The sequence below is a fragment of the Lissotriton vulgaris genome, chromosome 7, assembly GCF_964263255.1.
Source record: "Lissotriton vulgaris chromosome 7, aLisVul1.2, whole genome shotgun sequence".
NCBI classification, from domain to species: domain Eukaryota; kingdom Metazoa; phylum Chordata; class Amphibia; order Caudata; family Salamandridae; genus Lissotriton; species Lissotriton vulgaris.
The window spans coordinates 1206553735-1206575539 of record NC_141695.1 but is presented as its reverse complement, the minus strand read 5'-3'; the positions used below and the strand labels follow the sequence as shown (position 1 = coordinate 1206575539).

The window sequence follows — 21805 nt, the reverse complement described above, 5'->3', positions numbered from 1 at the left end:
CTCGTGTTTGGCCATGAGATGGCACTATTGTAATTACAATACTTCTTGCGTGAACCACTCGAAAAAAAAAAACGGATCTTAATGTACTATGTTAGTAAGCTTTGACAACGCATACCATTAGCCCTTATTTTCCCTTAATTCTGAGGAGTGACGTTATACAGGAGCGGAGGGTAGTGGAGAGACTCGTGGTTTAAGGAAGTCGTGCGTAAGGAAAGTCGTGGTTTTTGAAAGCCGTGGTTCCGGCTTCGTTGTTCAGGTAAGTCGTTATAAAGTCTTCGTTGTTAAGGATATTTCCCATCAGAGATACTTCCTGTGAGAAGCATGTATGGGAATGTGGAAGTAGGCGTCTTTGAGGTCTAGTGTGGTGAGGAAATCCCCTTGTTGCAGCAGTGGGAGCACTTGTAAAGTGATCATGTGAAAATGATCTGAGTGTATATACAGATTGGGCGGCCTTAGGTCTAGAATTGGTCTTAGTGTCCCATCCTTCTTGGGTATTAGGAAATAGAGTGAGCAAACCCCTGTTCCTTGATGTTGCAATGGAACTAACTTTATTGCGTCTTTTTGCAGCAATGAGAGTACCTCTTGTTGGAGCAGTGGTAGATGCTCTGTGGACATTGGACACTGTCTGGGTGGTATATGTGGAGGGGTAACTGTAAGCTCTAGGCAGTAACCATACTGGATAATTTGTCTAACACACTTGTCTGTTGTAATGGAATTCCAGACGGGTAGGAACTGTGTTAATCTCCCTCCTACGGGAGTAGAATGCTGTTAGGGGAGCTGAAGGAAGTCACTGTTTAGTGGTGGAGGAGGTTCGATTGCTGTTATTATCTCGACCTCTTCCCTTGTTGTTGTTGCCTCTGTAGCCTCCTCTAAAGTATCCTCTATTGGAGGATGTTTGTGTATTTGTTTTAAAGGAAGCTAAATTGTCTGCTCCAGCTTGTTTGGCGCCTCCTCTGTAGAAGGAGCGATGAAAGGAGCCTTGTGCTTGGGTGGACTGCAGAGCTCCCATAGACTTTGCTGTGTCAGTGTCTTTCTTCATTTTTTCAAGTGCTGTGTCTACCTCTGGACCAAACAATTGTTTTTGGTTGAATGATTAATTAAGATAGTAGTTTGCACTTCTTGCTTAAATCCTGAAATGCGTAGCCAAGCGTGACGTCTAAGGAGGGCACTGGTGTTTATTGCTCTGGATGCAGAGTCTGCAACATCAAGTGAGCATTTAATGGAGGCATTTGATATAAGCTTACCCTCTTGTATGGGGTCATTTGCTTGTGCCTTATATTGGTCAGTTAGATGTTGTAAGAGCTTCTCTAACTGATCATAGTGAGCCCTGTCATATCTTGCGAGGAGGGCCTGTGTGTTAGCGATGCGCCATGTATTGCTAGCTTGGCAGCTATTCTTTTCCCTGAAGCGTCTATGATGTTTGATTCTTTATCAGGAGGTGGTGCTTCGCCTGACGTTTTAGAATTTGCTCTTTTCCTAGCGTTTAAAACTACTAGGGAGTCTAAGGGTAGCTGTCCTTTTAATGTAGGCAGTATCCCCAGGAGCTGGTCTGTACCATTTCTCTATCCTTGGGTTTATGATTCTAGCTCATACATGAGCTTTAAACACTTCTGGTGCATGCTTAATGTCTCCTTTAATCATTGGCAGTATTTGCAAAGATTTTTGGGAGTGTTCATTAGTGTCTAATAAAAAATCTTCCTCTGCCTCCTCTGAATGCATGGAGACATTGTGATAGATGGTAGCCCTATTAATCAAGTGTCCAAACCCAATATTGTCTTCTGAAGGAGAAGGTTTAGATGGATGTGTATGTGGGTCAGGAATATCTGGTACATCCTTGGGGGTTTGGATACTCCCAGTCTGGTGAACCTGTTGGTTAGGAAAAGGGTCATCTGGGTCTCTCCCTCCCCCCCATGCTATACTCATCATCATCAACATCCTGAGGAGGTGGAGAATGAGGAGTAGAATTTTGAGGTGAAATGTTTAAAGAAGAGGAGGAGAAGGAGGAAATACAGGAGAAGAAGGGTGCATAGGAGATGTGGCACAATCCTTCTTGACAGGCACTGGAGGTGTGGGTGCTGTATCTGACTTCCTCTCCCTGTGTGGTGTAGTGGAAACATGTCCTGTTTCTGGATCAATGGAGATCCTTTTTTTAAAAAGGATCTGGTTGGAAAAGCTCCTCTTCTTGAGACACAGCCTTCGGCGTCGATTTTTTCGGTTCCGAACCGGTTTGTTGCTTGTCTTTAGCCTTGGGAGCTGATGTTGAGTCCTTTGGCGTAGATTTCGGCACTGAAGATATGGTCTTTTGAGCCGACGCCTGTTCGTGGACTTGGAAGCATCAGAAGCAGGCTTTGTCTGTTTCGGCATCAAGGGTATCGGCTTCAGAGTGGAAGCTGTTTTCGCGGCATCAGAACAGGCTTCGTTTTTTTCGGAGCCACTTTGTCTCTCGGAGTCGATGGTTTCAGAGTTTCTTTCGAAACTGGGACTTCTTTTTGTTTCGGTGCCGAGGGAGCAGGTGGTATCGGCACATGCGGTTTGCTCGGCCTGGAGCTACCGGAAGGCTTTATTATTTTTTTCGGAGCCGGACTCGATGGCGGGGCTTTCAAAGTGTTTTTCCGGTCTCGACTGGGTCCCGCAGGCGGAGTGTTGACCTTTGCCTTCGACTTTGGTGTTTGGGCTGGGGTAGGGGCAGTGGTACTCACGCGTTGACCCGAAGGTATGGAGTCATCGGATTCATCTGCCTCGTATACGATCTGGAGATCATACGAATCTTCTTCTGGGACGCATGTACCTTCGAAGATATCCACCGGTTCCGGAGCTGATCTCTGCATACCGCGTTGATGGGCCCTCCAATCTCGAATGATCTTTTTCGATTGAAAGAATGCACAGGCTGTGCAGCTGGATTTGTCGTGTTCTGGTGATAAGCACAGGTTACAGACCTCATGATGGTCACTGTGTGGAAATTTTGCTCCACACTCGGGGCATCTTTTAAATGGCGTCCTTTCCATGAGACTTAGGCCTCACGGCGTGGGTAGGCTCAACGGCCCGCGACGATGACCGGAATCGAGCGAATGAAGTCGAGTCGATGTTTATCGATATTGAAAGTTGTTTGGTGAAGTTTGAAGAAAATTTTTATGCGTTGAAGTACTTGAAAAGTAGATTTTGAACCAGAGCGAAACATTTTCATCCGAACCCAGTGGTGGAAAAAAACAGTCAAAAGATTGGAGTCGATGCCCATGTGCACTATCGTCCAAGGGAGGAGTCACCTATCTTGTGACTACAAAGACTTCTTCCAAGACGACAACAACATGCAAACATTCGAGCTCAACACGAGGTGGCGATCTAATGCACAGTGTGAGACTCTGCAGCTGTACATGCCAAGAACAGATGCATTATGGTAAGCAGCATTTTCCTTCTCCTTACCACCGGTGTGATATCTGGCATTGCTTTCCATGTCCTTCTTTCACCAGAATATTCTACCAACTTCAGAACCTCAAATCCTTTTCCTTAATGGAATATGCCAAAAATGTAAACAGCCTACCCTTTTAAATTGTAGACCTTATTTGGGATACTATTTATATGGCCTGAATATAGCTAAAACATATTGGTGAAAAGATTTTTGTGTGGATATTTGGGAAGAAAATTGCTATACCCACCTGAGTAGTCCACGCCCCAGTTGTACTCGAAAGAGAATAATAATGCATACCGATTAGACAACAATAAAATGTCTAAACTGGATATCAAGGGACATTCCAGTTGGTGGAGATGCAGATCATCATAAGCCAGTCTCACATTGGTGCTTGTTGTCTTGTGGCTGAGGTCCAATCCCTATCGGTTACTTGCTGCCCAGGGTCACTACCTGTCTTAAATGTCTTCTGGCCATTTCCTTATTTTAGTCATTACACTGACGTTACACACTCCACACCAGGGTGAACAACCGTGGACTAAATCCAAGAAAAGTTCTATACTTATTTTTTCGTCACATTGTTCCAAAATGCATTCAAGACTCCAATTCCTTGCAGGATCCTGTACCCTTTCCCAGGTTGAAGGTAGGGTGGAGAATCCGGTTTACACAGTGCCACACTCCTGTTAGATCACAGAATGCAAATCATGCCCAGGGATGCCCTTCATAAACCTCTCAACATTTCATTTCACCAGCTTAAGCTTGTGAGCAGAGCTTCAGGCACCTTCGCTATTTCTTTTACAAATTAAGCATGCTGAGTGTGGATCATATAGACCCATATTTTTGTAAACGTGGAAGCGAAGATGCTTTCAAAGGCCCTGGCAACCAGACTGCGGAGGGTTATTACATCAGTGATCCATCTAGATCAACCCTGCTTTATGCTGCACAGGGTAACTCGCGGAAACCTACAGTGTCTCTACGGGATGTTAAACATGATTACTATGCCTCACGCTGAGCAGACAAGGCTTATGTCCTTTGATGCCAGAATGGCATTCAACAGTATCAAATGGATCTACATCTTGGCAACTCTTACTAGTCTGGGTTTTGGCCCATAATTTTGTGGCTGAGTGAAGCTCTTGTATCAGGGTCGACTATCTGGAGTGCGGGTAAACAACGCTGTGTCCAGAGTCTTCGTCCTGCAAATGGGCACCCAGCAAGGATGTCCTTTGTCCCTTATGATACTCACTCTGGCACTTGAGCCACTGGCAGCTTGGTTTCACCAAGATCCACTCATACAGGGAGTTTGTAGTGATAGGGGTGGGAGGAGTGAATATCCCTCTACGCCGATGACATACTGCTGCACTTTACTCAACCAACCTTATCCACAGATACAATAATGCAAATCTTCAGAATCTTTGGAGATCACTCGGGTTATCGCATCAAATGAAGTCCTTCATGTATCCTTTGACAGGAAGGCTCCAGAGTCCCCCCTTCAAGTATACTTATATATGTCCTGAAGATGATCCTATTATCGTGCTGAAAGGATCGAAACGTTGTTGATTCTTGTTAGACAGCGTTGCGCATTACTCCACTGTGTAAAACAAGTGCACTGACTGTCTTTAATAAGCTTGGTGGAATTTGCAATTTGACAAGCTATACTTGACTTGCCTGAAATGTCTTTGTGTATGTTTTGTACTTGTCATATTCTAGAGAGGATTCATCTAGGATTAATCTAGAACTAGATTAATGTGCTCAACTACAGTTGTCCATTTGTTCGTATTATTAAAATTACTGTCCAGCTGGACATGTGTAATATAGCTCCGATTTCAGTCTATATTTATCGTGTTAGAGATTTGATTATTTAAGGACCAATGTTTAGGTTTATAAATTCAAATATACTGCGTTTTTGGTGCTGGAAGACTTATATTTCAGGCTTTATGTCACCCGTGACCCTAACGAACTCTTGCACATTAATCTGTTTCCAAAGCTAGACAGACTCCGCAGGGATGTTGAAAACTGGAGAACTCTTCGCTCTTGTTGATAGGCAGAGCTGCTTTATACAAAACGATAACTCTTCCACAACTCCTATATGTTCTCCAAAATACACCTTATAGGATTCCCCAGACATTTTTCAAAAGACTGACCACGAGGTGAGGCTATTGTTGTGGAACAAGAGCAGCTCACGCAGTGCAATTCATAAGCTCCAGAAAGAAGTCTAAGACAGGAACTGATGGTCACTGACATAAGTGAGTACTATTGGACCACAAAGTGTGAGAAGGGTTAATGATTGGGCGTTTTTTGATCATGGTAAACTAGCATACTGGGCTGACAGAGAGGCAATGGAGTGCAGTGGCTACCCCGCAGCTCTCTATGAGCAGAGGGCGAGATCTGCTGACTCAAGACGGTGATGAGACTATGGAGAGAGGCTACCAAATATCTGGGATGGGGTGGTAAGCAGACTGACTAAACCTCACTCTGAGACAGTGTCCTCTTGAGAGAGGTGGGTAGTCTGCAAGGATTCTCGAGGTGGGCCCTGACTGGTATAGTGACTGGGCAACATCTGGAGGGTACAATCACTGGTGACGTTCAAGGTCCGGCAAGGTCCTGCAAAAGGAATATGAAGACTGTGCATTTTAGGTAACTACACCTGGTACATGCCCTCATGCAAACATACTGAAGGGGGAACACCTGCCTGAGGCGAAGCCATTGAAAGCTCGTCTCTGCATGAACCCACTAGCAAATGCGGCCATTTCCATAATATATACAAGAAAATAGTAAACAACTTCCCTGACCCGATGATGGCACAGAAATAGGCCTGGGAAACAGACTCTGGGGCATTAGAAGATGATGACCAGGCACAGCCTTTGTAAAGCTCAATGGAGGAGGCGATAAAACCACGCTTTAGCCTAGTACAACTACAGATCTTATATAGATCATACTATTCAAGAATGCTTCTCCACAAGTACGGGAGGGGAATCTGCATTATGTCCACGTGGCTGGGCAAGAGGGCACCTTTTTTCACATCCTCTGGGGATGCCCTGTAATACAACTCTACTAGGTAGAGATGGTTTGGATAATGGCCCAGGTACTCAATCTAGTGGTTCCTTTAGATGCCAAATGGCTCCATTTTACTAATAAAGGTTGTAGTGCTATATGCACTCATATGTCTGGGGATAATGTGATGACCTTTGACTACCAGTATTTTAGTTGACTATGTGTTTTAACTTACTCCATATTGAATGTATGACATCATTTTTTATCCACTTGCATTTTTACTTCAACTTTCATTTTGTGTCTTCTTATAGCTTCAGAGTAAGAATGTTTACCTTCTCCTCAGCACAGAACAAAACAGCCTTGCTTGAAACAGAAAGTGTGGGATGCACGATTTAAAGCATGAAAAAGAGAAATGTGTGGAATGTACTTCTCTGTCTTAAGAGTGTAGTCTTGTAGGTAGTGGTGCACAAATGTGCCGTGTGTTGTCCATTGGGAAATGAAGTTTTAACTATTGACTTCAGCTTGCTTTAACTCCATATTGAATTCTGATTGGCTTGAGTTCTGCACACACAAGCAGACCCCGGGTTACTCATGGTAATTCAGGTCATTTGCGTGCAGAATTGTTTTCCTCTTTGAGAGTATTTTTGTTCTCTTTGAGATGTTTTCTACTTTCTCGAGCTTCACTAAGATAAGGGTCTGGAAGGTGTAATGTGGGAGAGCGAAGAGAATGCGTTGGGAATCCTTGGAATGCTTGTGGGAGCCTTGCCTGAACCAGTAAGAATCTCTGGCGAAGATGGTGTCTTCGTGCATTGAGAATAATATAAAAAGGGGGGTTTCTTGCCTGGAAAATCAGGTTCTCTCCTGAGAGGTGGATGCATCTGCTCAGTGCTGCATTTCCTGGCTTGAGAAGTCTCTTGACCTTAGGGCTGAAATTTGGAATCCCAGTGACTTGTGAGGGCTATGATGAAGATATTGCAGCTGATGAGGTACTTTCTTTTGATCATTGTTATTGAGATATCTGGATAGATCTATAGTTATTTCAACATATGTTTTCTAATGTGTGCAGAATGACCAGCGTGCGACGTATTTCTGTTCTAACTATATATTCATGTACATACAATTCTCTATATTTATTGCTTGCTTTAGGTTTTGTTCCTTGCATGTCACTTGTGAATGCTCCATTATTATTATCTGCTTAGGTTTTGCTCCCTTGCATTTCACTTGTAAATGCTTCATTATTTCTGACTTGTGTTTATTAGCATGTGTTTTACCATTATCATCTGCATGTGTTTTATTTTAAGTATTTGATTATTTTGCGAGTGCTTCATCATTATTTGCTTGCACATATATAGAAGTATGTTTACATTTGCATGTTGTTTTACCGGATTCATTTGACATCTGAGAAAGCCTTTCGGTTAGAGAATGTGGAGGCCCCTTTCCAGGTGCTTTCTTGCTTTACCGAGTGCCTCTGCAGGAGAGTGATGAATTGCTTTTATTTGGGAGTGTAAAGCAAGATACGGGTGAGGCGGGAAGGCCAAAGTACTAGCAGATTTGGCTGATTGTTGCAGCGGGGGTAGCCAAGCATCGCATAAAGCACGCTTGGGCTGCAGCGATGCTTCCCAAAGTTGAAGACTGGGAGTCTGACATGGACTGGTGCCACGGGTGGCGCAACTGTCTTACCAATGTAGGGGCTACCTAGGAAATGCTAAAAGTTGTGTGGCAACAGGCATAATTACTGAAGTTAGTGAGCATGAGGGGGTGGACGCAGAAATAGAAGAGGGGGGGGACCAGACAGTTCTGTGTGTTACCCCATGAGGGCTTCATATTTCTGAAAGCTGTGAAGGCTCCGTATCTGTGGACTGTCCTGGTCACGTATTTGATGCTGTCTGCTCTACTTAATGTGTACACTGAACAATTGCTTTGAATACTGTACGATGAGCAAAGTTTAATAAAAAAGTCGTTTTGAAAAAAGCTCAGCTCCTGGTCATGACCCAAAGTAACTCTGAGAAGAGCCCTGTTAGGGAGAACATAGAAAACAATGAGGAGGCAATTATAAACCCCAACTCCCCTCAAAAGCCAGCTATTCTATTTTAAAACAAAAAGCACAATGGCAATCATTCACAATTAATCCATAAGGAAGGTGAGCTATTGGACGAGATAAAGAATGCTGGAGCTTTGAGCAATGTTACCAGAAACAATACTACAAATTCCAGTTCCACATCGGTTTTTGGTGGGTCAAGAACCTCTTTATTTTAAGACATAGGCAACACTCAAGCATTATGTTGAAACAGAATAAAGCAATCACCCAGGCTTCACATTCAAAATAAAAATGTAAAAAAAATAAAAACAACTCGCACCTTACAAGAGTCAAGCACAAACACACCTGTGTCGCAAGTCAATGTGACATGCACCTTTATGTACACTAGCAAAGATGGCTACCTCAAAAGTACCAAGAGATCCGACTCATCATTGGGGGAGAGGGGGTTATCACTGCTCATGTGGAAGAGCCACAGAGACAGGTTTTGGGCGCTTAGGATGCCACCATTTAATAGAGTTATGGGAAGGTAATCAAATGAACTGAGAAATGAGGGAGGCCCCAATGAAATTGGACATGGATAATCCGGCAAAACTGCCAACGTGGCAGAACTACTGGGACAAACTATGGGAGCCGGTGGAAAAATCTTTTGTAGCAAGGCCCTGCGGAAGTGTTTAAGAGGGACTAGAACAGCAACTTTTACTCTGATACAGAGCCAAAGGTCCCAAGGATAACTGCCCATTTCATTATAAAGGAGGTTAAGTTAATTAGGGGTCAGGTAGCACCTCTCAGAAAGGAGAAGCTGTTGGCAGAGTAAAACTTGCCAGATTACTCCTCAGCTGGTAAAGCTTGTAGTGCCTGGCTTCAGTCCTCAGTGTTACCAGTAAGAATATGTTACTCACTGTAATAACTATCTCATTCTTAATCTTTTAGCGTCATATACTTCATACTTCTGCAAAACAGTCACTCTCTAGGTCTTAAGTGTTACTTGCATCAACAAGCCTTTTACCCCTAGCAATCCCAATGATGTGCTTTGAGCCCAAATGGTTTTCACTGGATTATTCTGAAAGGTTTGCCATATGCACATCCTTCCATACGGTTCATTGGTGGCAAGTGTGGACAGGAAATGTTAGGAGCCTCCATCTCAGGCCCTGCCCACTCCCTCAGAGCTCCATTGCATCCTCATGGTCTTGCAGGACCCCCCTCCGCGGTGAACTTCCTCTGCTGTCTGTGTTGAGTTGGTGGGCATAAAGGGAGCGGCTGGCACCAACCTGCGGTACTGTCCGCCCATTGCAACCATCCCGGTCTCGGGAGCCGTCCCGTTGCCGGGTCAGTGTGCGAATGGCTTCATGGATCAGGTTGCCAGGAGGCTTCCACAGAACAAGCTCCATGCATGGATGACTCCTGAGGAAAATGGAACACAGAATTTAAGTTTATTAACACATGTACTTTTGTTACAATTCTGTGGCTCTATGAGAAACTTTGAATTAAAAGCTTCACATTAAAGGATTACTAAACAAGCTAGGCATGGTGTAACCTAAAATCCTTAAGTACTTACAGTTCTGCATAATGTGCGACCTAAAACGCTTAAAACACTAGTAATGAAAGTACTAATGAACATAGTCAAACTTTAGTCAAGCATGACATCGTAAACTGTAACATGACTACTGACACATTCACTATGTTCCAGAAATCGACCTTGGAAACCAGTGTGCACTGTGTCATATTGCTCATTCGATCCATATACTTAAAAAAATTTCAGAGTCAGTGCAACGTTAGTGATGAGTAGTAATGAGGTGTGTACAGTCAATTTCCAACGGAAAAGATTTTTTTATTATTTTTTTAAAACATGTATAACTTTGGTGAACATGAACAGGGCAAGGCGTAACTTGAAATCCATTTGTTGTTTGGAGTGAATCTGTGTGATCGTTTTTGAAATACTAAAAGAAAGGAATAACAATGCACTGGCAGGCAGCTTCTCAAACATATTTAAAAAGTAAAATGGAAATCACAAATAAAATCCCACAGGCCGAGACACAGAAATACCATCAAGGAATTGCACCCTTAGGGGCTGGGATCTCAATTCTTGGCACATGGGAGCTACCTACCCACCATGAGCCTTTAAAGTTCCCAGGCCTGGCTGAGAGGTCAAGGCACCAAAGCGGAGTGGTAGTGTCCTCATCACCAACATGTTTTTCCAACAAGGAGACATGGGTGCAGGGTTTGGGGAAGGAGGGGGGGTTGTTAGGCCCCTAGCAGGTGGGCCCCCCAATGTATGAAATCCTGTTACCTTGCCGAAAGGCAACATATCTGTGGAGCAGAAAGGCAACATATCTGTGTGTGAGCAAGTACACACAAACAGACATACACAGTTTAAAGAATGCTTCCTGATGTTAACCAATGGTTGGGGAAGATACATTGTGTCCTTGGTCATGACCGGGCCAAAGGCCAGGCCCTGTTCACGGTGACTGGTGGACACAGCTGAAGTATAAATGTTTTTTTATTGTTGAAACGACTGTTACGATCATAGTAAAACATACACAGCAAGCAGAACAGCGAGATGACTAGCAATGTCACAAAACCAAACATCACAGAAAAAGGGAGATATTAAATAGAGGAGAACAATACAGAGGCAATACCCTGTGAAAGGATCACGAAGGAAAGCTAGATTGACCTAACTCGGTCCAGCTACATAATCTACTGTCTAAAACTTCAGGAACAAAGCAAAAAAGTTTGGAGGCACTCAATTCAAGTAAAAGACACCGTCTACTCACCTTCCAGAAAAGGTTCAGTCTTTGGCGAAACTTCATAAACTCTATTAAAGACATCCACACAATGCCAAAAAATAATATTTGAGGGAAATAAAAATTAATACTGGTCCTTACTCTGGACCGCATCATTCTTTTACCCACCATGCCACATAAGACAGGGACCAACCATATGAAAATCAGTCTTGGTACGGCCCCAATGGGAACAGTCTAGCCAAAACTGATAGGGTAAATCCAATGCCTATTTGGGCCTAGTCAATAGGGCGCAGCTTCAGTCCAATGTCAGATCTTTCATAGATTCAAGGCTTGATTAGTCCCCTATCGGTAGCCCAGAAACCCCCTATAGTCAATGTTAACATATCATATCCGTACACTCAAGTAACTTTGAAAACAGCCATAGACTATATGCAGCCCATTCACCTCATTGTGTGACGTTAACCCAGACAAAGCAGATGAAACTCAAAGCTCCAACTCCTCACAGTGGATGAACTGCCCAGATTTTCACAGCAGGCCAAATGTAACAGTTGAAAGAAGACCCAATTCCTGTGAAGGTTGGCGGAAGCACGTGAATCTATGAAGGATGCCAATGATGGAGAACTGGAGTTAAGGTAAGTAACCATTTCTTCTCCAGCATTGAATCTTTCACAGATTTCACATGTTTGAATAATGACTACTGTAACCATTTCACAAATGTACTCTCAAGATGCAGTAACAGGCTCATCTTAATTAAACAGGTTGTGTAGCGTTGCTTATCCTACTGCCACTTCTCACGTCTACTGGACATTGAGGCAGTAATGCCTCACAATGGCATGTTTAGATGACAAAGTCATTTCTTTACAGATTCCGGCAATAGAAATTCAAGCAAAGAGAGCAGCCATGGCAGACCTAAGCATCATCAACAGAAATGTTATCATAAAGTTGACCATAAACATCAGAGTCTGGAAACTGGTATTCTTCTACTCTTGTGGGGCAAAATGTGGACACTTGTATGGTGGTTCAACTGAAGGAGATGGCTCAAGTGGCAGCTGAGGGTGTGGCAAACTTGTAGTCAAAGCAATTGGAAATGCTCCCCCCCAATCCACCCACCCTCTGAGGTTTTGCTGCTACTTGAGACCCTGGTCGGGGTGGCTGACTCTGAGGAGCTGATAGAGCATAATACCCAAGCAGCGGTTAAGCAGTGACAAAACCTTTCCAGGAAGTATTAAAGAGATTCCAGACAATCCACTGTACCTGTAGCACATATGGTTGCTGTTAAGGAGGCATAGTACCAGAACACAACAGGTGACCATAAGGTTAGAACTCATCTGTGTGACTTTGTTTCAGATCAAGCTTGTGTGGGTTTGTAACTTGGCAATCCAGATCTGTATTGTCATGATCGAATTCAAACCCTAGGAATGTCTCTTCATGGTCACTATCAATGCTACTGAGTTTGCCGCCTTCTGGTGTAGTTTCTTCTAGGATTTGAGGAGGAACTTCTGAAGTAATATTAATTGGCAAAAATGACCACACTGCAGGTGGACTGGAAGTTAAAAGACACTGAGAAATCACTGAAAAAAACGTAGTCAACAGGGGTGAGGTTGAATTGTCAACCAGGATGTGATCAGCTGTACCATCAACAGTGAGACAATCGACTGAGATACTGTCTGTGGCATCATTGATGGTGAATCAAGGAAAGGGTTTTTAAGTGCATCAACAATGTTGTCATCGACAAAGCAGATGGCATGCTCACTATCAAAGTAGTTGTTACTCATAAGGTCATCTCAATAACCGTCAATGAAGGTAAATCCATCAACGATGAGGGAGATGTTTTTAGGACTACGCCAGCTTACACCCTAGAAGCCCTTCTGCATGATAATCATATTTAGATTCTTTTTTGTGATCCGCTGCTGTGGCTTCTTCCTGTGATCTAACTCCTTCTCCTCTACTCTGTTGCAAGTATTTATCATCTAGTGGGAAAAAGGGAGGGTTGCGTGTAAATCCAGCAAATTCTTCAAGCTGCAATATTACTCCTACTTTTGCAGAATGAATCTTTTCTGGATTCACATGCTTTGCATTGACCCTGTAGCAGTTATATCCTCGAGAGTTTCGGCCACAATGAGTCCGCATTTGTAAACAGGTGTTTTAGTGTTTTCTGTCCTCCCATGGATATCCATTAAGTAGTGTCTGGTAAAGTTGTGTGTATAGGACCATGTGGCTGCCCTACATCTACCCGTAACGGAGACATTGGCGATGGAGTGTTGATTACTTATTTCTTTTTGAGAGGAGTGCTTGTGGTTTTGCTTCCAACATAACGTTTAATTTCTTACCAGTGAGTGTAGCTTTGCAGCTTAAAGACTATCTGGATTCACTATGCGGCGCCTTATTCCGCCATCTAGTGGTTGGGTCTGGAATTGTAGTCTTTTTTTCGTGGCCCAGGTGAGCGTCGACATACCACCATTTGGTGTTCTTCGTGACGTCGACATGCTTCCTCCGGAAGCTCCCACCTTTGGTCGCCATCTTCGGATTCTTTTTTCTTGTCTTGTGTTATTCTTGTGTCCCCTCTATTTTCCAAGGTCTTTTCCATTTTTTTTTTTTTTAAAACCTTTATTCATAAAAGAAGGAGGTACATGCGCAGGCCCACAACCATCATGGCCGGCCGCAAAAACAGTCAATGAAACAGGAGAAACTAGAGCAAATCAGTAAACAGGATATAACGAAGTATATAAGGAGTGGTTGTGGGACTCGCAGACGGGATATGAGGTTTTCATTTTAAAAGTTTAGAAGAGAAGTAGGGGCTGCAACAACAAGGACAACACACCTCAAAGGATAGAAGCACCAAGGAGACGAAAGGGATTTTACCTCAAGTACTATCGGAGATAGGCAATGAAAAAAGCATCTATGCAATCTGGGCAGCCACGGCGACGATATTGGACAATAAACCATAATACAATAATCCACATTTCTAAAATCACCCCAGAGAGCCTACCCCCCCCCCCCAAGAATAGAAAAACAGAGGCTCATCAAAAAGCCGGAAAAAAGAAAGAAAGGTGCGAGACCAAGAGACAGCCAACCCTACTAAAGAGGAAAGAACCCTCCCAAAGACGGAAAAGAGCGATAGGGACCATAGAACAAAAACTAAAATAACAAACCCCCCCACACCCGCCACCCTGCACCCCTGTAATGGCTACGGCCTAACCCACTAACAGCGTGCCTGTCGCCCCGAAACTGCCCCACAGAAGGGAAAATATAAGAAGAAACGGAGGAGGAGAAAAAACAAACAAGCCCCCGGACACCTGGCACCCCCCACCAGCGGCGACCCCCCCATAACACAATCATCATCAAGCAATACTAAACAGTCAGCAATATTACGGGGAGGATAGTCACCATGAAACCCCCCCTCCCCCTTACCCCGAGCCCGGTGAGGGATTTGGTGCAGTCCCGGCAAAACTAAACGGAGCAACCCCAGGGAAACAGAAGTCAACCCTGCAAGTCTCACGAGGAGATCCATTACCAAAGGCATATCAGTTGCAAACAAAGGGAGCGTCTCAGATGGTCCGAAGCAGTGGCAAGGGGCGAATAAACCTCAAAGTCAAAGTCAGCCCTGACCAGTGCGAATCCGTTCCGGAGCACATCCCGACCAAGCCGCATCCGACCAGAGGCAGCCAAAGCGTCCGTGGCAGATCAGGGCATTGAAGATGGAACAAAGTCCTGTCACAAAATGGCAGCATCCCTCATGCAGACGGGCCGAGACAAAGGAAAATGGCGAGCCCCGTAGACGGGACCCTGAGACTCGACAAGGAAGTGCAGGACAGCCAGCGACGATACACCATCGGATAGGAGATGTAGAGGGAAGACCGTGTACTGTAGAGGATGAGGGAAAAGTGAGGCCGACTCTCAGAGAAACAAAGTCGGGCTGCAGCACGGGCTCCTCGAGATGGCGGGTCAATTCACTCGACTGGACCGCAGATTTCTGTGCAGGCGCTGTAGCGTCTGTGGCCGGTCTCGAGCAAAGATCATCCAGTTTCGCCGCCAGGGAGACACATGTGTCGGTAAATTGCGAGCGGAGCGCCCCAATCGCCGCCATTACGGATCTCAGTGAATGTGCGCCGTCCACCCCCTCCATCCCCAGGACCAGAGGACGGAGGGGGACACAATCTCCAGCCCACATCGCTGGGCTCCGGGTACACATTTGGCGATAGTAACAACACGGGCGCCCCAGACTAGCAAACTCAGCACACTCACCGGCCGTGGGTGCAGCCCGTCAGCCCCCGGGGCGGGAAACGAGGGTCAGGCACACAACCCACAGTCACGGTGCAGGAGGATCACAGCACAGCACAGTGTCTCTTCTCCGGCATCATCCATCAACGAGGACAAGGGACTCAAAGGTGGAAAAAAATATTCAGGCCTGGAAGACCGGCCACAATCGCAGTCCCACAGCCGATGTTGATCAGGTCCCTCTCGGGTATTTCAAAAAGCGAGGTCCCGGTGGCAGCCGGGAATAGGCCAAAAATGGAACACGACATATCTTCGTCGCTGAAGTGGACAGAAAATCCGTGAAAGCACCGTTGGCATCAGGCAACCTTCATACATCCAGGCCCAGGGTGTGGGTAGAGGATAGACAACAGGATTGACGGGCCGCCGGTGGAGGTCGGCGGAGCCGGGAGCTTATGCGGCCATCTTGGTTCACGGCGTAGCTCCTCCCGTCTTTTCCATTTTTAATCCCTTTTCTCCTGTCTCATCTTTCTGGCGGAGGAGGGTTCGTTCGCTAGTGAATCCAGACAGTTGTAGAGCTGCAAAACTACACCGACAGGTAAGAAACTATGTTTTGCAACGTGAATCTTTCTGGATTCACTATGCTGTGCATAGACTTTGTAGCGGTTTGCCTTATTGTGATAGCTGGGTGGAAGATGAGCACTGGTGACTGAATATGTGTTGTAAGACCTTATGTCCCACTTGCGCTTATTTGTTCATTTGGATATCTACACAGTAGTGCTTAGTGAACGTGTGCACTGAAGACCATATTGCAGCTTGGCAAATGTCTTGAATAGGTGTGTTACCTAGAAACGCGATCGTTGTTCCTTTCTTCCTTGCGGAGCGAGCATGAGCTGCTCCTTGTAACAGTTTACCTGCTTGCTTGTGGCATAGTTGTTTGGTTTGTGCAATCCACCGTGCAATTGTATTTTTGGTAACCGGTCGTCCCAAAAGACTGCTGGCGAAGGAAACAAAGAGCTGCTTTGTCTTTCTGCACTCCTTTGTCCTCTCTATAAAGTGTATCACAGCTCTCCTGGCGTCCAATGTGTGCAGCGCCCTTTCTGTGCTTGCTTTTTGGAAAAAACTTGGTATTTGGATTGTTTGGTTGATGTGGAACAGAGACACCACTTTTGGTATGAAGTGTGGATCTGTTCTCATTAAAATCCTATCACTGTGTATCTGCAGGTAGGGCCCTTAAAGTGTTAGCGCTAGCAACTCACGTACTCTTCGTAGTGATGTGATAGCGACTTAGAAGGACGTCTTTAGCGTGAGCATGTGCAGTGTAGCCTTGTGAATCTGCTCAAATGGTGCCTTTATCAATTGAGTTAGCACTATGTTGAGGTTCCATGCTGGTGCTGGTATTCTGTTTGGAGGTGCGATTCTCTTTTTTCCTTCTAGAAATCTTTTTACTACTTGGGAGGTGAAGAAACTTTTCCCTGTTTCTCCTCTTGTGTAAGCCACTATAGCCGCTAAGTGCACCCTTAGTGATGTGTAGCTTAGTTTACTTTGTAGTAGATGTGTTAAGTATTTTAGTACTGTGGATTCCCTTGTGATTTTCCTTTGCAGTCTCTCCCTAATGCACTATTCGAAGGATCTTTTCCACTTTGTTACGTAGCATTTCCTTGTGCTAGGTCTTCTTGCCTCCCTGAGCACTGCCATTATGCTCGCTGGTAGTTTGAGGTGTGCAAGCTCTAGGTCTTCAGGAGCCATGCTGCTAGGCTGAGGCTCTCTGGCTCTGGGTGTAGGACCCTTCCGTTCTGCATTGTTAACAGTTCCCTTCTTTTTGTGAATCTGTGTGCTGGTGCATGCGCCATCTCTACTATTTGTGAAACCCATGACCGTTTGGCAGAAGCGAGGTGCTATTAGTATCAGCGACATGTTACTGATCCTGTATTTGCGGAGTACCCTGCGTATCAGTAGCATCGGGGGAAAAGCGTATGCAAATGTCTTTGACCAACTTATCCATAGCGCACTCCCTTGTGACTGATGGTTGTCTGGATGCGCAGTGTTGGCATTTTGGTGTGTTTCAAATAGGTCTATTTTCTGTGTACCCCACTTCCGGAACACTTTCTGTATTTCCTGTTGGTTGATCTCCCATTCGTGGAATGCTGATGTCTGCCTGCTGAGTCGGTCTGCTTCCACATTGTCCTTCCCAGGGAGCAGTATTGCTAGTAGGTCTATTTTTAGTGGAATGGCCCATGTGCATATTTCCTGTGCTAGTCCTGCTAGTGCTACTCATTGTATTCCTCCTGGTTTGTTGATGTAGAACATGGTTGTCTTGTTGTCTGTTGGGATCAAGACCCTGTTTCCGTACAGCTCCTTCTGAAAGGCTTTTAAGACTATGAACACAGTTTTTAGTTCCAGGTAGTTGATGTGCTTGACCGCATCCTGCTGCGACCATAGCTCCGTCACCTTGAGTTTGTTCAAGTGCGCGCCCCACTCCAGCTGGGAGGCGTCCGTTGTAATGGTCACTGTTGGAGTTGGTTGTGTGAATGGTTTCCCCTGTGATAGGTTTTCCTTGTTCCACCACGCTATTTCCTGATGCACTGCGTGTGTGTGAAAACCACTAGATCTTCCCAACTCCCTGTTGCCTGGGACCATTGCTGCTGTATCCATTCCTGGAATGGTCTCATGAGGAGTCGAATATTTCAGACTAGGTGAATGCACGACGCCATCATTCCCATCAGCTTGCTCACCGTACTCACAGTCAGAACTTGCTCCTTGTGGTAAAGACGTGTTTCCTTCAGTATCGCCAATGTTCTCTTCCTGCTGAGGAACACTTTGGCCTGTATGGTGTTGATCTTCGCCCTTAAGAATATCTTGATCTGCTCTGGTTCTCTTGACGATTTTTTCCAATGGATTGAGAAACCCAGTTGGGTTGTATGACCTGCTGGATGTGTTGTTTGCAGAGGCTGTACGAACTTGCCTTCACGAGCCAGTCATCGAGATAGAGGCATACATGTATTCCTTGCCTTCGTAGGTGTACTGTGACAGCTGCTAGGCATTTTGTAAACACCCTTGGTGAGGATTTGAGCCCAAATGCCAGTACTGTGAACTGGTGGCGAGTTTGATTGATCACAAACCTTAGTAGACATTTGTGCTTGTGGTTGAGAGGGACGGGCAAGTACGTGTCCTTCAAATCTACAGTTGCTATGTAATCCCCTTGTTGTATTTGGGGTATTACCTCTTGTAGGAAAGTCATTTTGAATCTTTGAGTCCTTATGAATTTGTTCAAGAACCTTAGATGTGGAGGAGGAGCTTAGCGCGCATCCAAGATGGTCGCGTGAGCAAAGGGCTCCCGAGACCCTCGCCGCCTCCCGCATATATCCTGTCACTGGTCCTGATATAGACGACGGGTTCTTATGGATATGACCCTGCTGACAGACGCTCTTTTCAAAAATCGATTTGGCTGCCAGAAACCGGATTTACTCCACTCCGAAGGTTTGCGGCCTACACCGAGGAGCAGCCCCGGACTCGAGTCCCCGAGATACCCAGGTGGCAATTGAACAACAACGGCCAGTGGAAGTCGACTGGTGCCCCTGAAGTACTTTCGGTTTAGTTTTTGGTCCTGGTCTACTGCAACCAGCCGCCATCCGACTGTTGGCTCATGGTTTAACCTTGGGTGAGCGCTTGCCTGTTGCACCTCGTCTCTAGACTTTACAAGTCCGATTTGTGAGGAGCCATTCACACCCGGTCCCAAAGGCCCCTCCGGTGCGCCTCGTTCAATATGGCGAGCAAGCCAGAAAGCGAGAAGCGGACCACCAAAGTCACGCACCGAGAGGTGCCATCCAATCCAATATCATGGATCGCTGCACTCGTCCAAAAGGATCCCCCAGTGGTGTTGGTAAAGCTTTGGACGAGACCAGAGATGGCTCCTCAGCGACGGAAGAATTGACCCTACGAGACGTCATGGGCGCCATTGCAAGCATGAAGACATCCATGGGCCAGCAATACGAAACATTGGCCCTAAAGCTTGACACAGTGGCTATCGATGTCAACTTGATCAGGACTGATCTGGCGAAGACCAATGAACGGGTCAAGTCTTTGGATATAAAGACCGCCAGTCTCACGACCGGCATGTCCGATCTCCAAACAGAAGTCCGTAATCTGCGGTCCTCTAATGATCTGTTTGCCCGTCGGCTGGATGACTTCGAAAGTCGAGCTAGGCGCAACAATGTGCGTATCATCGGGGTTCCAGAGAAGTCCACTGAATTAACAACGGATCTCCTTGTAGAGGACCTGATATTGAACCATCTGGCCCCTAAGGGCCTCAGTAACATTTTTGCGGTTGAGCGTGCCCACAGAGTCCCGGGTGGGAAACATAAACCGGGCGCCCCTCCACGGCCCTTCATTGCCAGGATCTTTAACTTCAGGGACAGGGACAGGGACGCTATCCTGCAGGGGTCGCGGGCCAACGGCCCCTCGAAATTTGAGAATGTGACTATTGGTTTCTACCCGGACTTCACACAGTCTGTACAAAAGCAGAGGATGGGATTCATGGGGGTGAAACGGAGACTGAGAGACATGGGCTTGAAATACGCTATGCTCTTCCCTGCTCAACTACGCATCGAATACAATGAACGGGCGCTCTTTTTTGATCGGCCCGAGGTCGTTAGCGACTGGCTTGATACTCTACCAATGCATCGAGACCGCCCGGAGCAATCGGGGGGCGCCGACGGTGGTTCCTCGGAACAGGAGGAGTGAGTGACGACCGGCACGCGTGGTATATGGACTTTGCAGCAGTGGTTTGATGACTTTTTGAGTTTGTACATATATTTGTAAATACCCTGACGCGGTAGGGGAACCGGGACTCTTCCTCCTTCAGGGTTTTTTTTCTCTTTTTGTAGACTAGTTTCATGTTAGGGCGACAGGCACACTGCAAGTTGGGGTGGCTTTTTGGTCTAACGCAGGGGTGCAGGGTGGAGGGGGGGGTGTTCAGAGAATTTCTTTGGGGGTGGTGGGGGAAACTTTGTTTTGTATTGGTTTGTTTCGAGGCAACGTATTACTGCATATTTTGACTTTGGTGTCTGTTTCATCGTGGGAGGGAATTTGTCTTCATCTCGGGGATGGGGGGTAGGGGGCTGAGGGTATTAAGTTGGAATGTCAATGGTCTTGGGGTCAGGATAAAACGGGAGATAGTGTTGCAGTTTCAGAAACGTCTTTCCCCTGATGCAGTGTTGCTACAGGAAACACATTTGATAGGGAACACATGCCATGCAATGAATAGGCGAGGTTATCGTCTGGTAGCGCACTCGGGATTCACTACTGGGTCGAGGGGGGCTGGCGTTCTTGTCAGGAACTCCCTCTCCCTTTAAATAGATGATACTATACTAGACGATAGGGGACGATATGCTGCTATCATGGGCAGGTGGGAGGGGAAGACTATCTCCATACTCTCAGTGTATGTTCCGCCAGGTTTACTACGACGTTTTCTGAGTTGGGAAGGGTGGTGTTGGGGCTCCCCGAAGGTATTTTGGTTGTGGGTGGAGACTTCAATTCTGTGGTCTGTGGTAGAGAGGACCGCAGCTCCCCTAGGGAACTTGCGAGATCACAATCTTGGCTGGGTAACTTCCTGGAGACACTGGGTCTGGTGGATTGTTGGAGGCTGATGCACCCCGGACAGGCACAATACACCTTTCACTCGGGAGCCTTGCTAGGCTTGATTACGTCCTTATGCCGGCGGCTCAGGCCATCTCGGTGAGAGAGGTTAGACACCTGGCCAGGGGTATTTCGGACCACTCCCCACTGTGGCTCTCTATTGATATACAGCTGGGAGCGGAGGGTCAGGTGGCTCTGATTAATCCCTGGCACCTTCGTAATCCTAGAACCAGGGCGGGTGTGGTTAAGGCTATTGATCATTACTTCGCTGAAAATGTGGGGTAGGTGTCTACCTCCATTTCACTATGGGAGGCCTTCAAGACAGTAATCTGTGGCCAAACTTAGTCGTTGATTGCTTGTGCAAAGAAGAGTAACAATGAGGAGGTTGTACGACTGGAGACTGAAATTACTGACTTGGAAGAAGAGCTACAGTCTGGTGCCACACAGGATAAACTACACGCTTTATCCCTCAAACAGTTTGATTACAGAGCTCTGGTGACTGATGCGGCCAAGGCTATGAGTCGTGAGCAACAGGGGCGACTGTATGATGTTGGAGATAAAGCGGGGAAGTTGATTGCCTGGTTGGATAAAAAGGAAAGACTGAATCGTGTTGTGCCTGTTATAGAGAGAGCGGATGGAGTGCGAGTTGTGGATCCTGTTGAGATAGTGGAGGGTTTCGCGCACCATTTCCAAAAGGTGTACGCGCCAGTCTCAGACAGACCGGAGGAGGACTCGCACTTGTTGCTCGGAGATATCGCATTGCCTTGCCTGTCTGATTCC

General features: G+C 46.0%; 1 protein-coding gene across 1 annotated transcript in view; it reads right to left on the bottom strand.

Annotated features, from left to right (window-relative positions):
* Positions 1-8618: 8618 nt before the first annotated feature.
* The window catches only part of HCFC1R1 (host cell factor C1 regulator 1), a 64165-nt gene continuing 50978 nt past the window's right edge, over positions 8619-21805 (bottom strand). Inside the window, exon 6 of the mRNA XM_086931727.1 lies at positions 8619-9833. Within this exon, the coding sequence (XP_086787853.1) occupies positions 9593-9833 (241 nt within the window). The 3' untranslated portion in view covers positions 8619-9592. The remainder of the gene's footprint in view (positions 9834-21805) is intronic.